The sequence below is a fragment of the Dictyostelium discoideum genome (assembly GCF_000004695.1).
Source record: "Dictyostelium discoideum AX4 chromosome 3 chromosome, whole genome shotgun sequence".
In the NCBI taxonomy this organism is placed as follows: Eukaryota; Evosea; class Eumycetozoa; order Dictyosteliales; family Dictyosteliaceae; genus Dictyostelium; species Dictyostelium discoideum.
The window spans coordinates 4131826-4149325 of NC_007089.4; the positions used below are offsets into that span (position 1 = coordinate 4131826).

Here is a 17500-nt window from a genome sequence, read left to right on the forward strand (position 1 = left end):
TTAGACCCACAAATAATATTTCCAATATAGATTTTACAAACGAACAATTTTACTTGAATAATAACAACAACAATAACAATAATAATAGTAATAGTAATAATAATAGTAATAATAATAATAACAATAATAGTAACAATAGTAACAATACTAGTGGTAATAGTATAAATATTCAACCAACATACAATGTCAAAGAGGAAGGTGGTAGTGAAGAATCAAATAAGAGAATTGAAGATTTCCTTTTAGAACAAGAATTATTTTCCCAATCAAATTCATTAAGTGCCGCTTTGACTGCCGCTCAAAAACCAGGCCAAGGTTTGGGAATTTCTCAAAATCTTTTGGGTATACAAAATAATCCAGATTTCTTTTTAAATAGTACAAATAATATTAACAATACAAACACTAACTCAATGGATACTTATGGTGTCTATGGTAACTTTTAAAAATAATAAACAACAATAATAATAATAAAAAAAAAAAAAAAAGGAATTCTTTTATTTATTTTTTTTTCTTATTTTTTTCTTTTTTTTTTTTTTTATTTTTTTTCTTTTATTTTTTATCCAAAAGAGGTTTTATTTTCTATTTTTAAATTATGTTGATTGGATGTCGATTATGGTCATTTTGGCTATTTAAATGTTGTTGAATTGTAAAAATTAAAAAAAAAAAAAAGAATTAATAAATTAATATTTCTATTTATAAAATGATAATAACTTTGGCAAAAGTGTTTTTGTTTTTTTTACTTTTATAGTTTTTTTAGATTTCAAAGAAAAGATATTTTTTTTTTTTTTTAAAATTTTTTTTTAATTATTTTTTTTTTTGAATTTTTTTTTTTTAATTATTTTTTTTTTTTCATTCTCCTTTTTTCCTTATCCAATTATTTTTTATTTTTTTTTTTCACCATTATTTTATTTTTTTTTCATTGTATTTTATTTTTAAAGTTAAAAAAAGTAATTTAAAAAAAAAAAAAAAAAAAAAAAAAAAATAATGGATAATATATATCAAAGAATAGAAAATTATCTTATAAAATTATTTCAAACAATATCAGAAACAAATAATAACAATAATAATAATAATACAAATAATAATGTTGGAATTAAATTTGAAAATGATTTATTATTAGTTAATGAATTAGGATCAATTATATTAAAAGAATTGGTTCTTGAAGAAGAGATTGGATTGGTTGCATCATTATTATTTACAGGTGATCATAGTTTATTAAAGTATTTAGAAAAGTCATCAACCATTTCCAATAAAGAGAATGTGAAGATAAAAGTGTCAATATTGAATTTAATAGCAGAGTTTATCGAGATATTACAAGTTAGAACTGATGATTATGCAATTGCAATAAAGAATACCTGTGTATTGGTATTCAGAAAGGACCAATCCCATTCAGTCCAAGCCGCAGCTTTTGGCCCTATTAAAAAGATATTACATCTAATGTCTCGTGTACTTAAACAGGGTTCAATCGTTGCAGAAAGTTTTGGAGTGAGTGAGATGACACAACTGTTTTTATTGCAATTCACATGTGGAAAGCTAACTCAAACAGTTCGTGGTGAAATTATAGTTGTGCTTGGTTTATTCACTGAATATTTCTCAAGTAATATGTGCGATCGTAATCAGCAATTATCATTCATATTCATGGAGACGCTCGGTGGCCAATTGCGGTCAAAGTCACCCGAGTCCACTTTAATTCAGTCGTGTTTGAAAGGATTGAATTCGTTATTGGTTCATTTCAGTGGCGATTTCATTGCAAGTGATCCAAAGAATGTTCAATTGATATATCAATATGTTTACATTTGTTTGGATCCTGCATCGTCGACTCAAAGATTCGAAATTCCAAGAGCAGCTATGAAAATCGTTGCGAGACATGCAGTTTTATTACGTCAGTATTTGGCAGAACACTCACAACCTTTCTATACACGTATTGAGCATTGGTGTAATCATATCAATAAATTAAATCGTGATATAGCATTCACGGCAGTCGATTCATTCTTTCAACAAATTTCAAAGGAACTTACAAGTGGTAATCGTAGTTTAGAAGCTGATCAATCAACTTTTAAATTCTTTATTCGTAAATTCTATTCAATCTTTGAAAATAACAATTCATCACGTTTTGAACTTTCAATTGCAATTAGAGGTTGTGGTAGATTCGCTTCACCTGTTAAATCTTTTATGGGTGAATGGGAATTAAAATCCTTATTAAATTCTTTATTTAAATTTTCAGAAAAATTAATGGTTGTGTAAGTTGTTTTTTTTTAATTAAATTTAAATTAAATTAAATTAATAATAATATTTCTAATTTTATTTCTATTTATTTTTCTCAAATAGTAAAATTGAAAATATTGATGAAATTACATTACATTTATCAAGTTTTATAAATGCATTCGCATGTATTTTATATGAATTAAATGAATTGGAATTTTGGTATTTAGATCATATTGAACAAGTTTTAGAAACTTATTTTATAATATTTCCACATTTATTTGTAAAATCAAGAGATAGATATTTTAAAGCAGTTAATAGATTAATTAGCTCATTATTTTATCATGGTGAATATTTAAAGATATTATTAAGTAGATTTGTAAAGAAAGGATTATTAATTACATTTTCAAAACCAAATGATTCAATTAAAAATTTAATTACAACTGCAAATACACCATTTTATCAAGTTTATAAAGATCTTTGGTATAATCTTTTAAATCCAACAATTGATACAATTGATAAAGATTTAAATTCAACAATAAAAAAAGAAAATAATAATAATAATAATAATAAAAATAAAAATAATAATAATAATCAAACATTAACAAAAGAAGAAATTTCAAAATCAATTAAAAAATTAGTTTATGATGAGATTGTTTCAAGTATTTTATCAATTATAAAGAAATTAGATTTACAATACCAAAAGGATGAAAATGATAATAATAGTAATAGTAATAGTAATAATAATAATAATAATGATCAAGATAATAATAAAATTTCAATTATTGAATATGAATCAGAAATTAATCAATTAAAACCAGTAACATCAAAAGATATTGAATTATTTTTAGGATTAGTTGAATTTTTTAAATTATTCATTTCAAAGTATAATACAGAATTATTTGTTCAATGGATTTATATATTTGGTAAAGAAATGATTAGTTTTTCAAAGAAATATCCATTAATTAGTGGTTTTTATAAATTGGTTCAAATTGTAATGCAAATTTGTAAATCTCAAAAATATTTTAATGAATTACAACAAGATGATAATATAAATTCAGTTATATTTAATAATCAAATTATTGATGAACAACTACAACAGCAACAAGATATTATGGATATTGATGATACTGATAATAATAGTAATAGTAATAATAAAATCAATAAGAAATTAACAAATAGTTTGGAAGAAGATAAAAATAATTGTTTTATATTATTTAAAAAATATATTAAAGAAGTTAGTAATTTTATTAGTCATTATAAAGATGAATTATTAAGTTCATGTATTGAATTATTATTATCATTACCAAAACAATTGATATCAATACCATTGTTAGTACCAATTGCAAATTTAGCATTCCAATATGGTATTAGTTATTTACCATTAGCTCATGTTGGTTTGAATGCTATCGAATATTGGAATTTAGTTGTACCAGATCAGGTTCATAAACATTTAGATCAATTATTACCAAGTTTAAATGATTATTTAAAGATTTCAACAAATAGTTCAGATTCAACTTCAGGTGGTGATATAGATATTGATAGTGGTGGTAGTATGGGAGGAGGAGGAGTTGTACCACCACCATCATCATCATCAAGACATAGAAAAATGAAATTTAAATCAAATAGTTCATTAATTGATCCAAAACAATTACAATTTAAAACATCAATTGAAGATTTACAAAATAGAATTATTAGATTATTAGGCCAATTGGGTGGTGATAATGTTCATTTCCTTGGAAAAGTTAGTTTAGTTGGTGAAGAGATCGTTAATGGTGTGGCATGGGACACTGAGCCAAAGGTATTAATTAAAATACCATTTGCAGATCAAAATAATATTGATATTTATTTGGACGTAATTTTACCAAATGTTGTAAATCTTGCAGAGAAATCACCAAATCGTCAAATTAAAGTTGCAGCAGGTGAATTACTTCATTCAGTTTTGTTAATGATGATTGGTAATTCAGCAAATCAATCACAGGCTAATCAAATATCGTATAGTAGATTATATAGAAAGATATTCCCATCATTAATTTGTTTATCGACAGATGTTGAACAAGTTACCAAACAATTATTTCAACCATTAGTTTTTCAAATGATTCATTGGTTCACTCGTAATAAGAAACAAGAGTCTGACGATACAATGAATTTATTGAATGCAATAGTTGATGCTGTTGGTAACCCATTGGATGGTGCAAGAAGAGATTTCGCAGGTCAATGTCTTTGTGAATTTGCAAAATGGTCTCTTAAAAATACTTCAGTTAAACAACAAGAAAAGAATGCTTTCAATTTCAAATCAATCTTAAAAAGAATCTATAGTCTTGCACATCATCCTGATCCTTATAAAAGATTAGGTGCTGCAATTTCTTTCAATCAATTATATCGTATTTTCCGTGAAGAAGATTCATTAGTTGATCAATTCATTTTTGAAATTTTACATAATATATTTTTTAGTTTAAGAATTGGTGATGATTTAACAAATACAAGTAGTAGTAAAAACAATAGTAATAGTAATAGTAATAATAATAATAATAATAATAATAATAGTGAAGATGGTACAGAAGATTCAATTGTTGAAATTGCATCAAAATATTCAAATGTTTTAGCAGCATTAACAAAAGTTATAATTAAACGTGCTGATATGTTAAATAAACCATCAAATACTAGAAGAGAACATAAAGATTTATCACAATTTGTACAGTGGGTATTCCAAAATGGTTGTAGTAGAACTGAGTCAATCGTTAGATATGAATCAATGATACTTTTCACACAATTGGTAACATTATTACCAAATATTAAAACACCATTACAATGGGTAAAAGAACGTATAAAATCTAATGGTATTCAATTCATTGTTTCAATTGCAGAACAACAAGGTGGTGGTGTTGGTGGTGGTAGTAGTAATGGTAATACAAGTTTAGGTAGAATTCCAAAGATTGAAATTGGTAAACATAAAGATATAGAATTTTGGTTTAGAAATTTATCAACAAGTTTAAATATTTATTTATGGTTCTTTTCAGAAGGTTTCTTTGAACCAATTCAAATTTTAACAAGTAGAGAATTTAAATCTTCATTATTATCAAGTGCTTTTCATACTTTTACAACTCAATTTTCAATGTTAAATTTTAATTCAAATTTAAAAACAAACCAACAACAACAACAACAACAGGTATCAATGTTTTCATCAATGACACCAAAAGAAATTGATCAATTTAATAGATTAAAATGTAATGTAATTACAAATTTATTTGGTTTATATATTTTATTATTAGAGAAATATAAATTTGAACAAGTTATAGATTATGGTGGTGTTGCTTTTGTACAATTGTTGGTTAAATGTTTAATGGATCCACAATCAGTTGGATTTGTAAATAATTATTTAGAAGAGAGAGAAGTTGAACTTTCAAAATCATCACGTCAAGATATTCGTAATTTAATGTCTCGTACTTTTAAATTCCCACCACTTTTAGAAATTATTAATAATATTATAAAATTATTAATTCAAATTAAGCCAAAATATAATGATATATTACATAAAGAATTAATGGAATATATATTACCAAATAATAGTAACAACAATAATAATAGTAGTAGTAGTGGTAATAACAAATCAATGTTTAGTTTAATTGATATTAGACAATTAATTAATACAGAAGGTACAGATAGGTTAATTCATTTAATTCATTCATATCAAATACTTTATAAATATAATTTATTGGATTCAATATTATTAGAGAATTATAATGAACAATCTGAACAAGGTATTCAAGATTTACCAAAATCTTCACTTGAATTTAGTGAATTTATCTTTGATTATTTATTTAATAATTGTGAGAATTTATCACCTTCAAAATTATTAATTTCAAAAGAATTAATTCAATTGGCTTTAACAATTGGTATTAAACCAATTAAATTATTATCTTTAATAATTAATCCAAATGTACAAAATACAACAACAACAACAACAACAACATCAACAACAACAACTACAACCACAACAACAACAAGCACTAATAATAATAATGATAATAATAATGAATTTATTAAAGATATTCATGATATTTTTTATAAAACATTATTTACAGAAATTAATAATTATATTTCAAATAATTTTCAATTGTTTTTACCATTGTTGGCAAATAGAATTATTGAAACTAATCAAATTCATAAGGTTTTAAATGATGTATGTATAATGAAGCAACAACAACAACCAAATCGTGGATTTAAAGATATTATTGAATCAATTGTATTATTCTTAAATTCAATTTCAGAATGGACATTAAATTCAAATTTGAAATTAGTTGAAAAAGAAAATATCATTGAATTTACAAAGAACCTTATAAAGATTGATCCAATACAATTCTTTGAAAATAAGCATTGTTATGAATTTGTTTATAATATAATAACAAATTATTTATGTCGTTCAAATCCTTTAACATTTAAAAATAAGGTATTGGTATTATTACCTTATTTATTATCTTATCCAAAACATAATAATTTTGATTTAGTAAGTACAATTATTTAATTTTTTTTTGTTTCATTTTTAAAATAATTATTTATTTTAATCGTACACTAACTTTTAATTTTTTTTTTTTTTTTTTTTTTAAATAAAAATATACCAGATAAAACAAAAATTAAATGAAATTGTTGTTTATGATTTCCCATTAAATTCAAAAGATTTAACAGTTAAATCACCAATTTATAATGAATATATTACATGTATAGAAAGATTATTAGAGACATTTGAACTTACAAAGAATCCATTAGTAATTGATACATTATTACATGTTTTAAAAGAAACTGATCATACACATATTAATTATATTAATTTATCAATTGAAAGATCAATTTTATCAACAAATGATATTGAAGCAAAAGAAATATTTAGTCATTGTTTTGAGTAAGTTTTTAAACAAACTTTTAATTTTATATTATAATTATTATTTAATTTATTAACTCTTTTTTTTTTTTTTTTTTTTTTTAATAGATTATTTTTAAATCATTATGATGAATTAAAAATTACATTAATTGATAAATTTTGTGTACCATTAATTAGTCATATGAAAGAGAATATATTAGTTCAAATTTTTAGTCAACATTTAAGTTCTTTAATGTCAATTATTCAACCATTGCAACCAAAATATTTATCAGATTCACAAGAAAGAAAATCATCAATTATTGAAAAGATTTGTTGTTTCCATTTAATTGAAGCATTATATCAATCATTACCATCAGCAATTATAAAGGAGAAAATTAATCCATTCTTTTATGATAAACCAGATGGTAAAGGTACAGAGTTGACAGCAGCCATTATGAAAGCAGCCCATTCTGCAAAATCAGAGAAATTAACATCCGATGATAAATATGTTACAAGATCATTATGTACTAAGTATCATGGTGCTGCTTTTAGTGCATTGGCAAGTGTTATAGTTTCAACTCAAACTAAAGAAAACTTTTTCCATGTTTTCTTCTTTAAAGAGAATAAAGATAAAAATGAATACCTTTGGGAGAACATTATCGATACTGATCAAGTTTTTAACTTTCAACCAGAGACTAATTTCCTTGTTTCCTACAGTACCCCTCAATCATTATTTGCAAATGATTTAAGATATCTTTCAAGTCAATATTTAGTTGATAGTAGTTTAAGTCAAGATTTTATTGCTAAAAACTTTTTAGAAGGTGATAATAATTCAACAACAAATAATAATAATGGTGATGATGGTATTATAATGCAAGGTCAGTCGCAAAGTGGTGATAATGAAAATCAAATATCAAATGATATAGAAATTGATCAAGTTAATTCAAATCCATCAATGATTGCAATGTTAAAAATTATTGATTTCTATCAAAAGAAATTTGTAGTCACACCACCATCTTCAATATTATTTGGACAACAATCACAACAACCAAAACCAACAGTTGGAGATATGCCAAAATGGATGTTTGAAATTTATCAAAAACTTCAACAAGGTGTTCATCCAAATATTGTAATTTTTATGATAAAAATCATTATCAATAGACCACAATACTTTGAAAGATTTCATGAACTTTGGATACCAATTCTAATGGATTATGTAGTTTCAGAGGGTAATGGTGGTAATGGATTACATTACTTTGTACGTGATGTTTGTTTTATTTTATTGAAATGGCCAAATATTTATAAATCTCAAGATGGTGGTGGCGGCACTACATTAGAAAAACATCTTTCAAAGTTTGTAAATCATTTAATGAAGAATACCTATTGTACCGATAGAAGAATTTTAAAGAGTAATTTAAATATTGTGAAATCATTTGTTGAAAGGTGGAAATCACTTTTCAAAGTTGATAAATCAATCATTTTAGAGTTATTATCAACAAAAGGTGATTTCAAGAGTAAAAGTAGACAAATTAAAACAACTGGTTTAGTATTATTATCAATTTTATTAAGTAATGGTTATCCTGCATATGATAAAGAATATGATTCAAATACCATTAGTGAATTTAAATTTTATCAAGTTTTATTAGATCATTTACAAGATTTTAAAGAACTTTATGATGCTGCATCTGAAGTTTGTGGTATGATTTTATTATATCTTTCAAAGCAACAACAATCACAACAACAACAACAACAATCAATATTCCCACAATTATTAAAAGATAAAATTAATTCAATATTAAATAATAATGAAAATCAAAGAGCATTTAGTTGTCTTTATTTTATTGGTTTACATTATCCATTATTTTTACAAGGATTTTATGGTAAAATATTTAATTTATTACCACAAATTTCAAATGAAACTAGATTGATTGCATTAAATATCATTCATTGGTGTGTTGAAGATATTCAAGATCTTTATACGAAATTGAAATCAAATAATATTGAAAATTTAATTAGAATTAGAGAAGGTGAGATTCAAGTGGTAATCTTAAGAATTCTTTATAAATTGGTTCAAAAAAGAGATACTACTTTTGGTACTGTAAATCAAATTCTATCATTATTACTCTCGAATAATTGGTTCACTTCAAATGTTACTAATGAATATAGTCGTTCGCTATATTATGATATAATCATTTATATCTATAATAACTTTATTGAATATCAAGATCAATCAAATGAAAATAGTAAAGATTTAGTATTATCATTATTGATTGGGTTATCAGACGAAAGTGATTCAATCAATAAGAAACTTTTACAATTTTGGGATAATAATAGTAAAACTTTATCAGCATCGAGTAATCAAAGATTACAACAATTCTTTGATATTATGTATTCACCAGAGACTGAATCGAAATGGGTTGCAAATAGTTGTTGTCTCTTATTCCAATTATGTAATAGATCAAGTGATTTCACTAAATTACTTTTCGATAAACCATTAAGTGAATGTACATTCAAAGAGGTACAAGTCGATTCTTCTTGGCAACATAGAACTTTAAATATGAATCCATTATTTAGTTCTTCTCAATATGGTATTGATGATGCTACTACCGATGAATCAAATGGTGATTCTATGCAATTGGATGAAATTAGAGCAACTCAAGCTCCAAATTTTACATTAACTCAAACTGCATTTAGTGAATTTTATCCATCATCTTCACAATCTTATGGTGGAACTAATAATAATACAGGTAGTAGTCAATTATCATCATCATCATCATCAAGTGGTAGTCAAAGTAGTAGTCAAAATAATTCATCTTCAAAAAGAAAACAAAAAATTACAAATGATCCAAAATTAATTAATAATTCTGAATTAAGAAGAAGATTTAAAAAGATTGATGATCGTGGTGCAGATGAAAGAATTGTAAAATTTGCAAGATTACAAGTTAAAAGAAATATTGAAAGAGAAGCATACTTTGAAAAGAGTAAACAAGCACGTGAAAATCAAATTACAATGATTAGGAAGTATAGAGTTGGTGAATTACCTGATATTCAAATTAAATTACAAGATATTATTAAACCATTACAATTATTATGTCAACGTGATTCAACTATTGGTGTTAATGTATTCTCGTCATTGTTTACTGCTTTATATAAAAATACACCAAAAGAAAGTATTAGAACATTCCAATGTAATATTAAGAAATTAATTGATTCAATTGTTGAAAGATGTAAATTTAATTCAACCCTTGTCTCATCGATATTGAATATCTCTGAAAAGAATTTAGAATTTTCACCTGAATTTTCAAAGATTAAAGATATCTCTTTAAATTCAAATAATCATCCAATGGCAATCATACTTTGTGAGAAATTAATATTATCATTACAAAATACAACTAAAGCATCAACAACTAATCAAGCACAAAAGTTACAACAACAACAGCAATTGAATCAAGGTTGGGATAGTTTAAGAGAATTATATAAATCATTGAAAGAGGATGATATTATCATGGGTTTAATTGAAAAACAAATGGGTGGTGATATACCATATACTAAAAAAGCATTGGAATTTGAATTAAAAGGTGATTGGGTTAATGTTTTAAAGGTATATGATGAAGCAACTTCTAAATTAGAGAGTGGTGAATTGAATCAGTATCAAGGTAATCTCTCAGAGAGTGAAACTGCGTTATGGGAGAATGGTCGTTTAGAATGTTTTACAAAACTTTGTAATTGGTCAGCATTAAAAGATAATTTCAATAGTTATTATCCAAACCCAAATCAAATATTTAAAGAAAAGAATTGTGATTTACTTTTAAGCTATTTCTTTGAATTCAATTTAAAGGTTAAAGAGAATTGGAATTATTTATATCAATTCATTGCTGATTTGGCAAATACTAAACAATATCAATATTTAGAGAATAAATTCCCTGGTGAACTTGCATTCTTGGAGGTAACAAGATCCGATCATAATAAAGCTTCCTATTATGTTTCAAAGTTTTATCAAGCCTTTAAACATCAATGGTCATCATCTCATCCATTAGCAATTGAATCACGTCATAGAATCTTACAACCACTTCAAAAGATTGTAGAGGTTGAAGAATTTTTAAATTTAACTTCAACTCCAATCATTAATACTTTAAAATTGGATACCCTATTAACTCAATGGAAGAGTAGATTCCCAACTAAATTAGATGATATCATGGTTTGGGATGATTTAATCTTTTATCGTTCAGTTTTATTAGAAAAGATTTATGAAAGATTCTCAAGTTTTACCTCTGATAAAAGTTCCGATGAAAAGGTTAAATCAACTTTAATTCAAGAAAGAGCTATACTCTATCATAAAATGTCAAAAGGTGCACGTAAATTAGGTAATATTGTTGTATCAGAGATTTATTTCCGTCAAGCAGTTAAATCATACCCAAAAACAAAGGATAATGATTTAGCTTTCCCTTTGGTAACTTCATTGATTGATATCTATTGTACAAAAGCTAGAAATTCACCATCACCAATTGAAACTTTAGATAGATTTGTAAAGGCTTTGAAATTTATTGAATCAAAAAAAGATGAAGAATCAATTATAAATTCAAATGAAAATCTTCAAAAATATTTAATGATGCATGGTGATATCTTTTGGGATATTTATCAATTAGATAAGAAATTAGGTTCAACATTAGTAATTGATTCTTTTAAAAAGAATTCTTTACCAATTAATTTAACTTCAATTCCAATTAATTCATTAAAAGATGAATTATTTAATTCAACTTTTAAATGTTATAGTGAATCAATTAAATTACATCAAAAATCAACAAATTTATTAAATACAACATCATCATCACCTTCTTTAAGTATTTCTTCTTCTTCTTCTCCTTATTCCTCTACTTCTTCCTCTTCACAACCAAAATTATCAAATGAAATTTTAATTGAAAAAACAAAGACAAAGAGTGCTCATTTGAAATTTGCAAACTTTTGTGATAATATATTAAAGGATAAAATTTCTCAACAAACAACACCAACACAATTTAATGAAGAAGTTATTGATTTAGCAACATCAGTTATAGTTTCAACATTAGAGGCAATTAAAGAAGAGATACCAGGTTCAGTTGATAAATTCCCAAGATTATTAGAAATTTTAACACAATTTGAACAATACTCTGTGATTGCACGTGAATTTAAATCTAGAGTATCAACAATACCATGTTGGATGTTTATTAGATGGATTAGTCAAATGTTCCCATATTTAGATTTACCACAAGGTCCTTTGATTTTACCAATACTCTTGGAGATTGCAAAATGGTATCCACAAGCAATTTATTTCCCTTTCAAAATTAGTAGTGAACAATTTGGACCATTGGCAAAGAAAATATCAGCACCATTGGAAAAGGAATTAATTAATCCACTATTGGATACTTTAGTTATTGAATTCCAACGTTTAACTCATCCAGAACATCGTTTCAAAGATTATATGGAAGAGATGAAATCATTAATTAAAGCAACTCCAAAAGATTTAAATGCAATTGCAAAATTAAATAATGAAATCTATGATGACTCTTTTAATCCATCAACAGTTTCAGGTGATTATAATTTAAAATTTGCCAAAGAACATGAAGCTTCCTATTTATCAAATTTTGGTAAAGATTCAACTAAATTAGCACGTATGGATCAAAAGAAATTCTTGGAGATTTTTGCTGAAATGTCTGGTAATATGAATAAAAATATGAAACCAAATTCAACTGCCTCTATGAAATTAAAGGATTTCAGTGGTTGGTTAGCTGATTTCGATCGTTCAAACTATCAAACTTCACATCAAATGGAAATACCTGGACAATATGATGGAATTGGTAAACCACAACCAGAAACTCATGTAACCATCTCATCATTCGATACCAATGTTTTGGTGATGGGTTCATTACGTAAACCAAAACGTGTAAAGATACATGGTAATGATGAACTAGATTATCCTTTCTTAATTAAAGGTGGTGAAGATCTACGTTTAGATCAAAGAATTCAACAATTGTTTGGAATTATGAATGAAATTTTAAAACGTGATACAGCATGCAATAAACGGTCACTCAATGTTACAACCTATCAAGTTGTACCAATGACAAGTAAAGTTGGTATCATTGAATGGTTAAATGACACTAAACCACTTAGAGAGATATTGGAGGAACAATTAGCACATCAATTAAAAACACCTCGTTCAAATGTTTCAATATCAAAATTGGAATCAACAAAATATCATAATGATTGGATAAACTCTTTTGCAAAATATTTGAAACCAAATTCACCAGTGGGTCCATTATATCAACAAATGTTTATTCATGCCACTCGTGATGATTGTGCAAAGAAATTGGAGAAACAACACTCTAAAGTTCCTGAAAATCTTTTACAAAATGGTATTTGGTCACTTTCATCATCTCCAGAGAGTTATCTTTTCATTAGAAATTCATTTGCACGTTCATTGGCATCATTCTCTGTTTGTTCCTATGTCATTGGAATTGGTGATCGTCATTTGGAGAACTTTTTAATCTCTCAAAGAGATGGTCGTTTAATTGGTATTGATTTTGGTCATGCTTTTGGTACTGCAACTCAATTCCTTCCAATTCCAGAGTTAATGCCTTTCCGTTTAACTCGTCAATTCACTAGTTTCCTAAGACCATTGGATTCAGTTGGTTTACTCAATCACAATATGACCTATACTTTAACGGCATTACAAAATCAAAAAGAAATCCTCTTAACAACTATGGATGTTTTCGTTAAAGAACCACTTTTAGATTGGAGCAAACTTGCTACTCGTTTAGTAAAAGAACAAGGAAAACATCCAAAAGATACTAAAAATGTTTGGTTCCCAAAACAAAAGATTCAAATTGCAAAGAAGAAATTAGAATTGGTCAATCCTGCCTATATAACTTTAGAAGAGTTATCAGGCTCGGTTCATTCTGGTCTCCCATATGAAAAAGCTCTCTCTGAAATTATTAAAGGTGATCCAAAACATAATATTAGAGCAAAAGTTAATAAAGTATGTTCTTCTGTTAAAGAGCAAATAGATTGTTTAATAGATCAATCAACTGATCCAAATATCCTTTCAAGAGCTTGGGTCGGTTGGAATGGTGCTTTATAGAAAAAAAAAAAAAAATTAAAAAAAAAAAAAGATAAAAATAAATTTAGTTTGAATAATAATAATAAATAAAAAAAATAATTAAAAATAATTAAAAATAATTAAAAATAATTTTTAAGATTGATCTAAAGGTTTTTTAAGATTTAGTACACAAAATATTACAACTTTTATCTATTCAAATAAAAAATAAAAAAATCATTAGATATAGAAGTTGAGTTTCAAATATTCTAAAAACCAATAAATCTAAAAACCAATTTAAAAACGAATTAAAAAAAATAGATAAAAAAAAAAAACAAAGTAAACAAAAAATAATTATTGTTATAATAAATTTTTAAAAATATTGCGACATCATCACCACATTAAAATATTATCAAATGATTAATTTAGTCTGGTAGTTTATTTTTGAATTATTATTTTTAGAAATGTAAATTGTGTGTGTGTTTAGTTGTGTGTTTTAATAATGGTGGATAAATTTTTTTTTTTTTTTTTTTTTATTTTATATATTTAATCAAATAACCTTTCAAATAAAGAATTCAATGCTATTTTTATAATGAGATTGTCAATCTCAATGATTATTCATTTCAAAAAAAAAAAAAAAAAAAAAAAAAATACACCAATCACCATTTTTATGTATGTATATATTTATATATATTAACAATTAATTGTATTTTTTTATTTTATAATAATGATTTTGTTATCATTTGATTTAATTATATTAAAAATTATTAATTTTTTTTTTTATTTTTAAATTCTATCATGGGTATAAATAACCTTTGAATTGTTTTTTTTTCAATTAAATCATAAAACAAATAAATGACTTTACTCAGTATGTTTATAGATTAATAGGTTATTAAAATTATTATATTAATTAATATTTCTAATTGATTGTTTTATTTTATTTTTTAAAATAGAAAGCTTAAGATCTCTTTTCAGTCCAGCATCCTCAAACACAAACAAAATTAATGAGAGTATTGCTACTCAGAGCGTTTCGAATGCTTCCCAATCCAAAAACACCTTTGCTGTAATGTCTGGAGAAGAGTATAAGAGATCAGTTGGTTGCTATGGCTAATTTCTATTTCATTCGATGAAATATATTTGTTGTATCACCACCCATTTTTTAAAATTATTTTTAACAAATGATATAAATATATATCAAAAAGAAAAAAAAAAAAAACTATATATAGGAAAAATAAAAATAAATTAAATTATTGTTGTAAAAAAAAAAAAAAAAAAAAAAAAAAAAAAATATTGTGATGAATACAAAATTAACAATTGGTAAAAATGATACAATCACTAATAATTTTTATTATTTATAAAATATGTATTTATTTATTTACATTATACCTGTTCTGATTATTTATTGTTATTATTATTACTGTCATTGGTCTTTTTTTTTTTTTTTTTTTTTTAATTATTTTGTGGATGGAAGGAGTGGTTTTTGTATAGATGTGTCATTATGGTGTGTTTGTTGGTTGATATATATTTTACTATTTTTATTTTATTTTATTTTTTTAATTATCTTCAGTTTCTTGTTCGAGATCAGTTTCTTTAATGAAAGCATCTAATTCTGCTGCAGTAAAAATATGATAAACAACATTGTCACCTTGTTTAGTGAAATAAGAGAATTCTAATTTTTCACTGTTGATATTTGAACGATCCATAGTTTTTGTTAAAACTTTGAGAGCCAATTGAAGGGCTTCTTTTAATGAAATATCTGGTTTATAATTTGATCTTAAAACTGATTGTGCAACCTAAAAATAAAAAGAAAAATAAATAAAAATAAAAAATAATAATAATAATATATTAATATTAATGTTATGACATATATATTAATATTATTTATAATTTTAAAATTCTTATAATTAAGAATAAGAATAATTTTTACATACTTGACTATTTTCACCACCAATTGAGGTAGCTTTCCAACCAGCAAAATTACCAGAAGGATCAGATTGATATAATTGGAAACCATAATGACGATCCCAACCAGCATAAAGGAATGAGACACCAAATGGACGTAAACCACCATATTGAGTGTAACCTTGTTTTGTATCACAAATTTGAGAGACCAATTGTTCGACTGGCATTGGTTCTTGATATTGATAAAAGAAACGTTGTGATGATAATCTTGCATAATTGATTAAAATGTTGGCATCGGATGTGATACCAGCGACTGCACAAACAACATGTTCATCAATCTTAAACATCTTTTCAGAGATTGATGTTGATGAATCTAAAAGTTTTGCTGTGGTCTTTTTCTCTGCTGCTAAAACAATACCATCTTTTGCTAAAATACCAACTGTTGCACCTGCATGTCTAATTGCTGTCATTGCATATTCTACTTGATAAACACGACCTTCTGGTGAAAAAATTGTTGTTCTTTGATCATATCTTCTTGCCTATTTTTTATAAATATATTTAAAAAATTTTTATTTAAATTTTAATTAATAAATTAAAAATTTTTTTTTTTTTTTTTTTTTTTTAATAATTATCATAATAACAATTAATATTAATAATAATAATAATAATAGTAATAATAATAATAATAATTCATACCATTTTGTGATTATATATATATTAAGTGAAAAAAAATAAAAGAACAATATAAAATTAATAAATTGAAAAAAAAAAAAAATGAAAAAAAAAAAAAAAAATTTGATGTGTATGTTCACAAAAAAAAAAAAAAAAAAATTAATTAAAAAAAAAAAAATTAAAAAAATTAAAATTTTTTTTTTTTTAAAAAAAAATAATAAAAAAAAAATAATAAAAATAAAACAAAAATTAATTTTTGATCAATAAATATTTTTTTTTTTTTTTTTTTTCTTAAATAATTAGTTTTTAACCATTTTAGGTAATAAAACAATTAATATTGATGATTTTTTTATTTATTTATTTATTTTTTAAAATTTTAAATTTAGATTTATTTATTTATTTTTTCTTCCAAAAAGTTTAATTTCTTGTTTTTTCTTATCTAATAAATCATATCTATCTTGAAGTTCTTTTAAAAGTTTATCTTTTTTCTCTTGTTCAGAATTTGCTGTTTCTGCTGGTTTATTTTTGAAATCAATAGTTGGTGCTTCAATAATTTGTTTAACTTTGTCAACTTTTTTAAAATATGGAATATTAAATAATTTACAACCTCTTTCTGATTTTAAAAACCAATTAGTAAATGCAAAAATCATTGAATTAACTGCCCAATAAATATTTAAACTCTAAAAAATAAAAAAAAATAAAGTTAATAATTATTATTTTTTTTTTTTTTTTTTTTTTTTTTTTTAATACATTACAGCAGCAAAATGAATAGTAAAAACTAAAGGTAAAAAACAAAAAGA

General features: G+C 24.4%; 5 protein-coding genes across 5 annotated transcripts in view; 3 read left to right on the forward strand and 2 right to left on the reverse strand.

The window, feature by feature from the left end:
- DDB_G0281165 (heat shock factor -type DNA-binding domain-containing protein) overlaps positions 1-440 on the forward strand; it is a gene marked incomplete at both ends in the record, with an annotated part of 2396 nt that extends 1956 nt beyond the window's left edge. The window contains one exon of the mRNA XM_635763.1: positions 1-440. This exon is cut by the window's left edge and continues 1622 nt beyond it. Within this exon, the coding sequence (XP_640855.1) occupies positions 1-440 (440 nt within the window).
- Positions 441-981: 541 nt separating this feature from the next.
- dnapkcs (DNA-dependent protein kinase subunit) lies at positions 982-14171 on the forward strand (the record flags this gene model as incomplete). Its single annotated transcript, XM_635764.2, has 4 exons — positions 982-2237; positions 2326-6706; positions 6822-7099; positions 7187-14171. 4 exons carry the CDS (start codon positions 982-984, stop codon positions 14169-14171), a joined length of 12900 nt encoding a protein of 4299 aa, XP_640856.2.
- Positions 14172-14981: 810 nt separating this feature from the next.
- DDB_G0281169 (hypothetical protein) lies at positions 14982-15237 on the forward strand (the record flags this gene model as incomplete). Its single annotated transcript, XM_635765.1, has 2 exons — positions 14982-14994; positions 15080-15237. The coding sequence occupies 2 exons, from the start codon at positions 14982-14984 to the stop codon at positions 15235-15237; spliced, it is 171 nt and encodes a 56-aa protein (XP_640857.1).
- Positions 15238-15679: 442 nt separating this feature from the next.
- On the reverse strand, positions 15680-16727 carry psmA4 (proteasome subunit alpha type 4; the record flags this gene model as incomplete). The annotated part of the gene is made up of 3 exons (XM_635766.1): positions 15680-15919; positions 16058-16567; positions 16725-16727. 3 exons carry the CDS (start codon positions 16725-16727, stop codon positions 15680-15682), a joined length of 753 nt encoding a protein of 250 aa, XP_640858.1.
- Positions 16728-17092: 365 nt separating this feature from the next.
- oxaB (hypothetical protein) overlaps positions 17093-17500 on the reverse strand; it is a gene marked incomplete at both ends in the record, with an annotated part of 1332 nt that continues 924 nt past the window's right edge. Inside the window, 2 exons of the mRNA XM_635767.2 lie at positions 17093-17380; positions 17456-17500. The exon at positions 17456-17500 is cut by the window's right edge and continues 924 nt beyond it. Coding sequence (XP_640859.2) covers positions 17093-17380; positions 17456-17500 — 333 coding nt within the window. The remainder of the gene's footprint in view (positions 17381-17455) is intronic.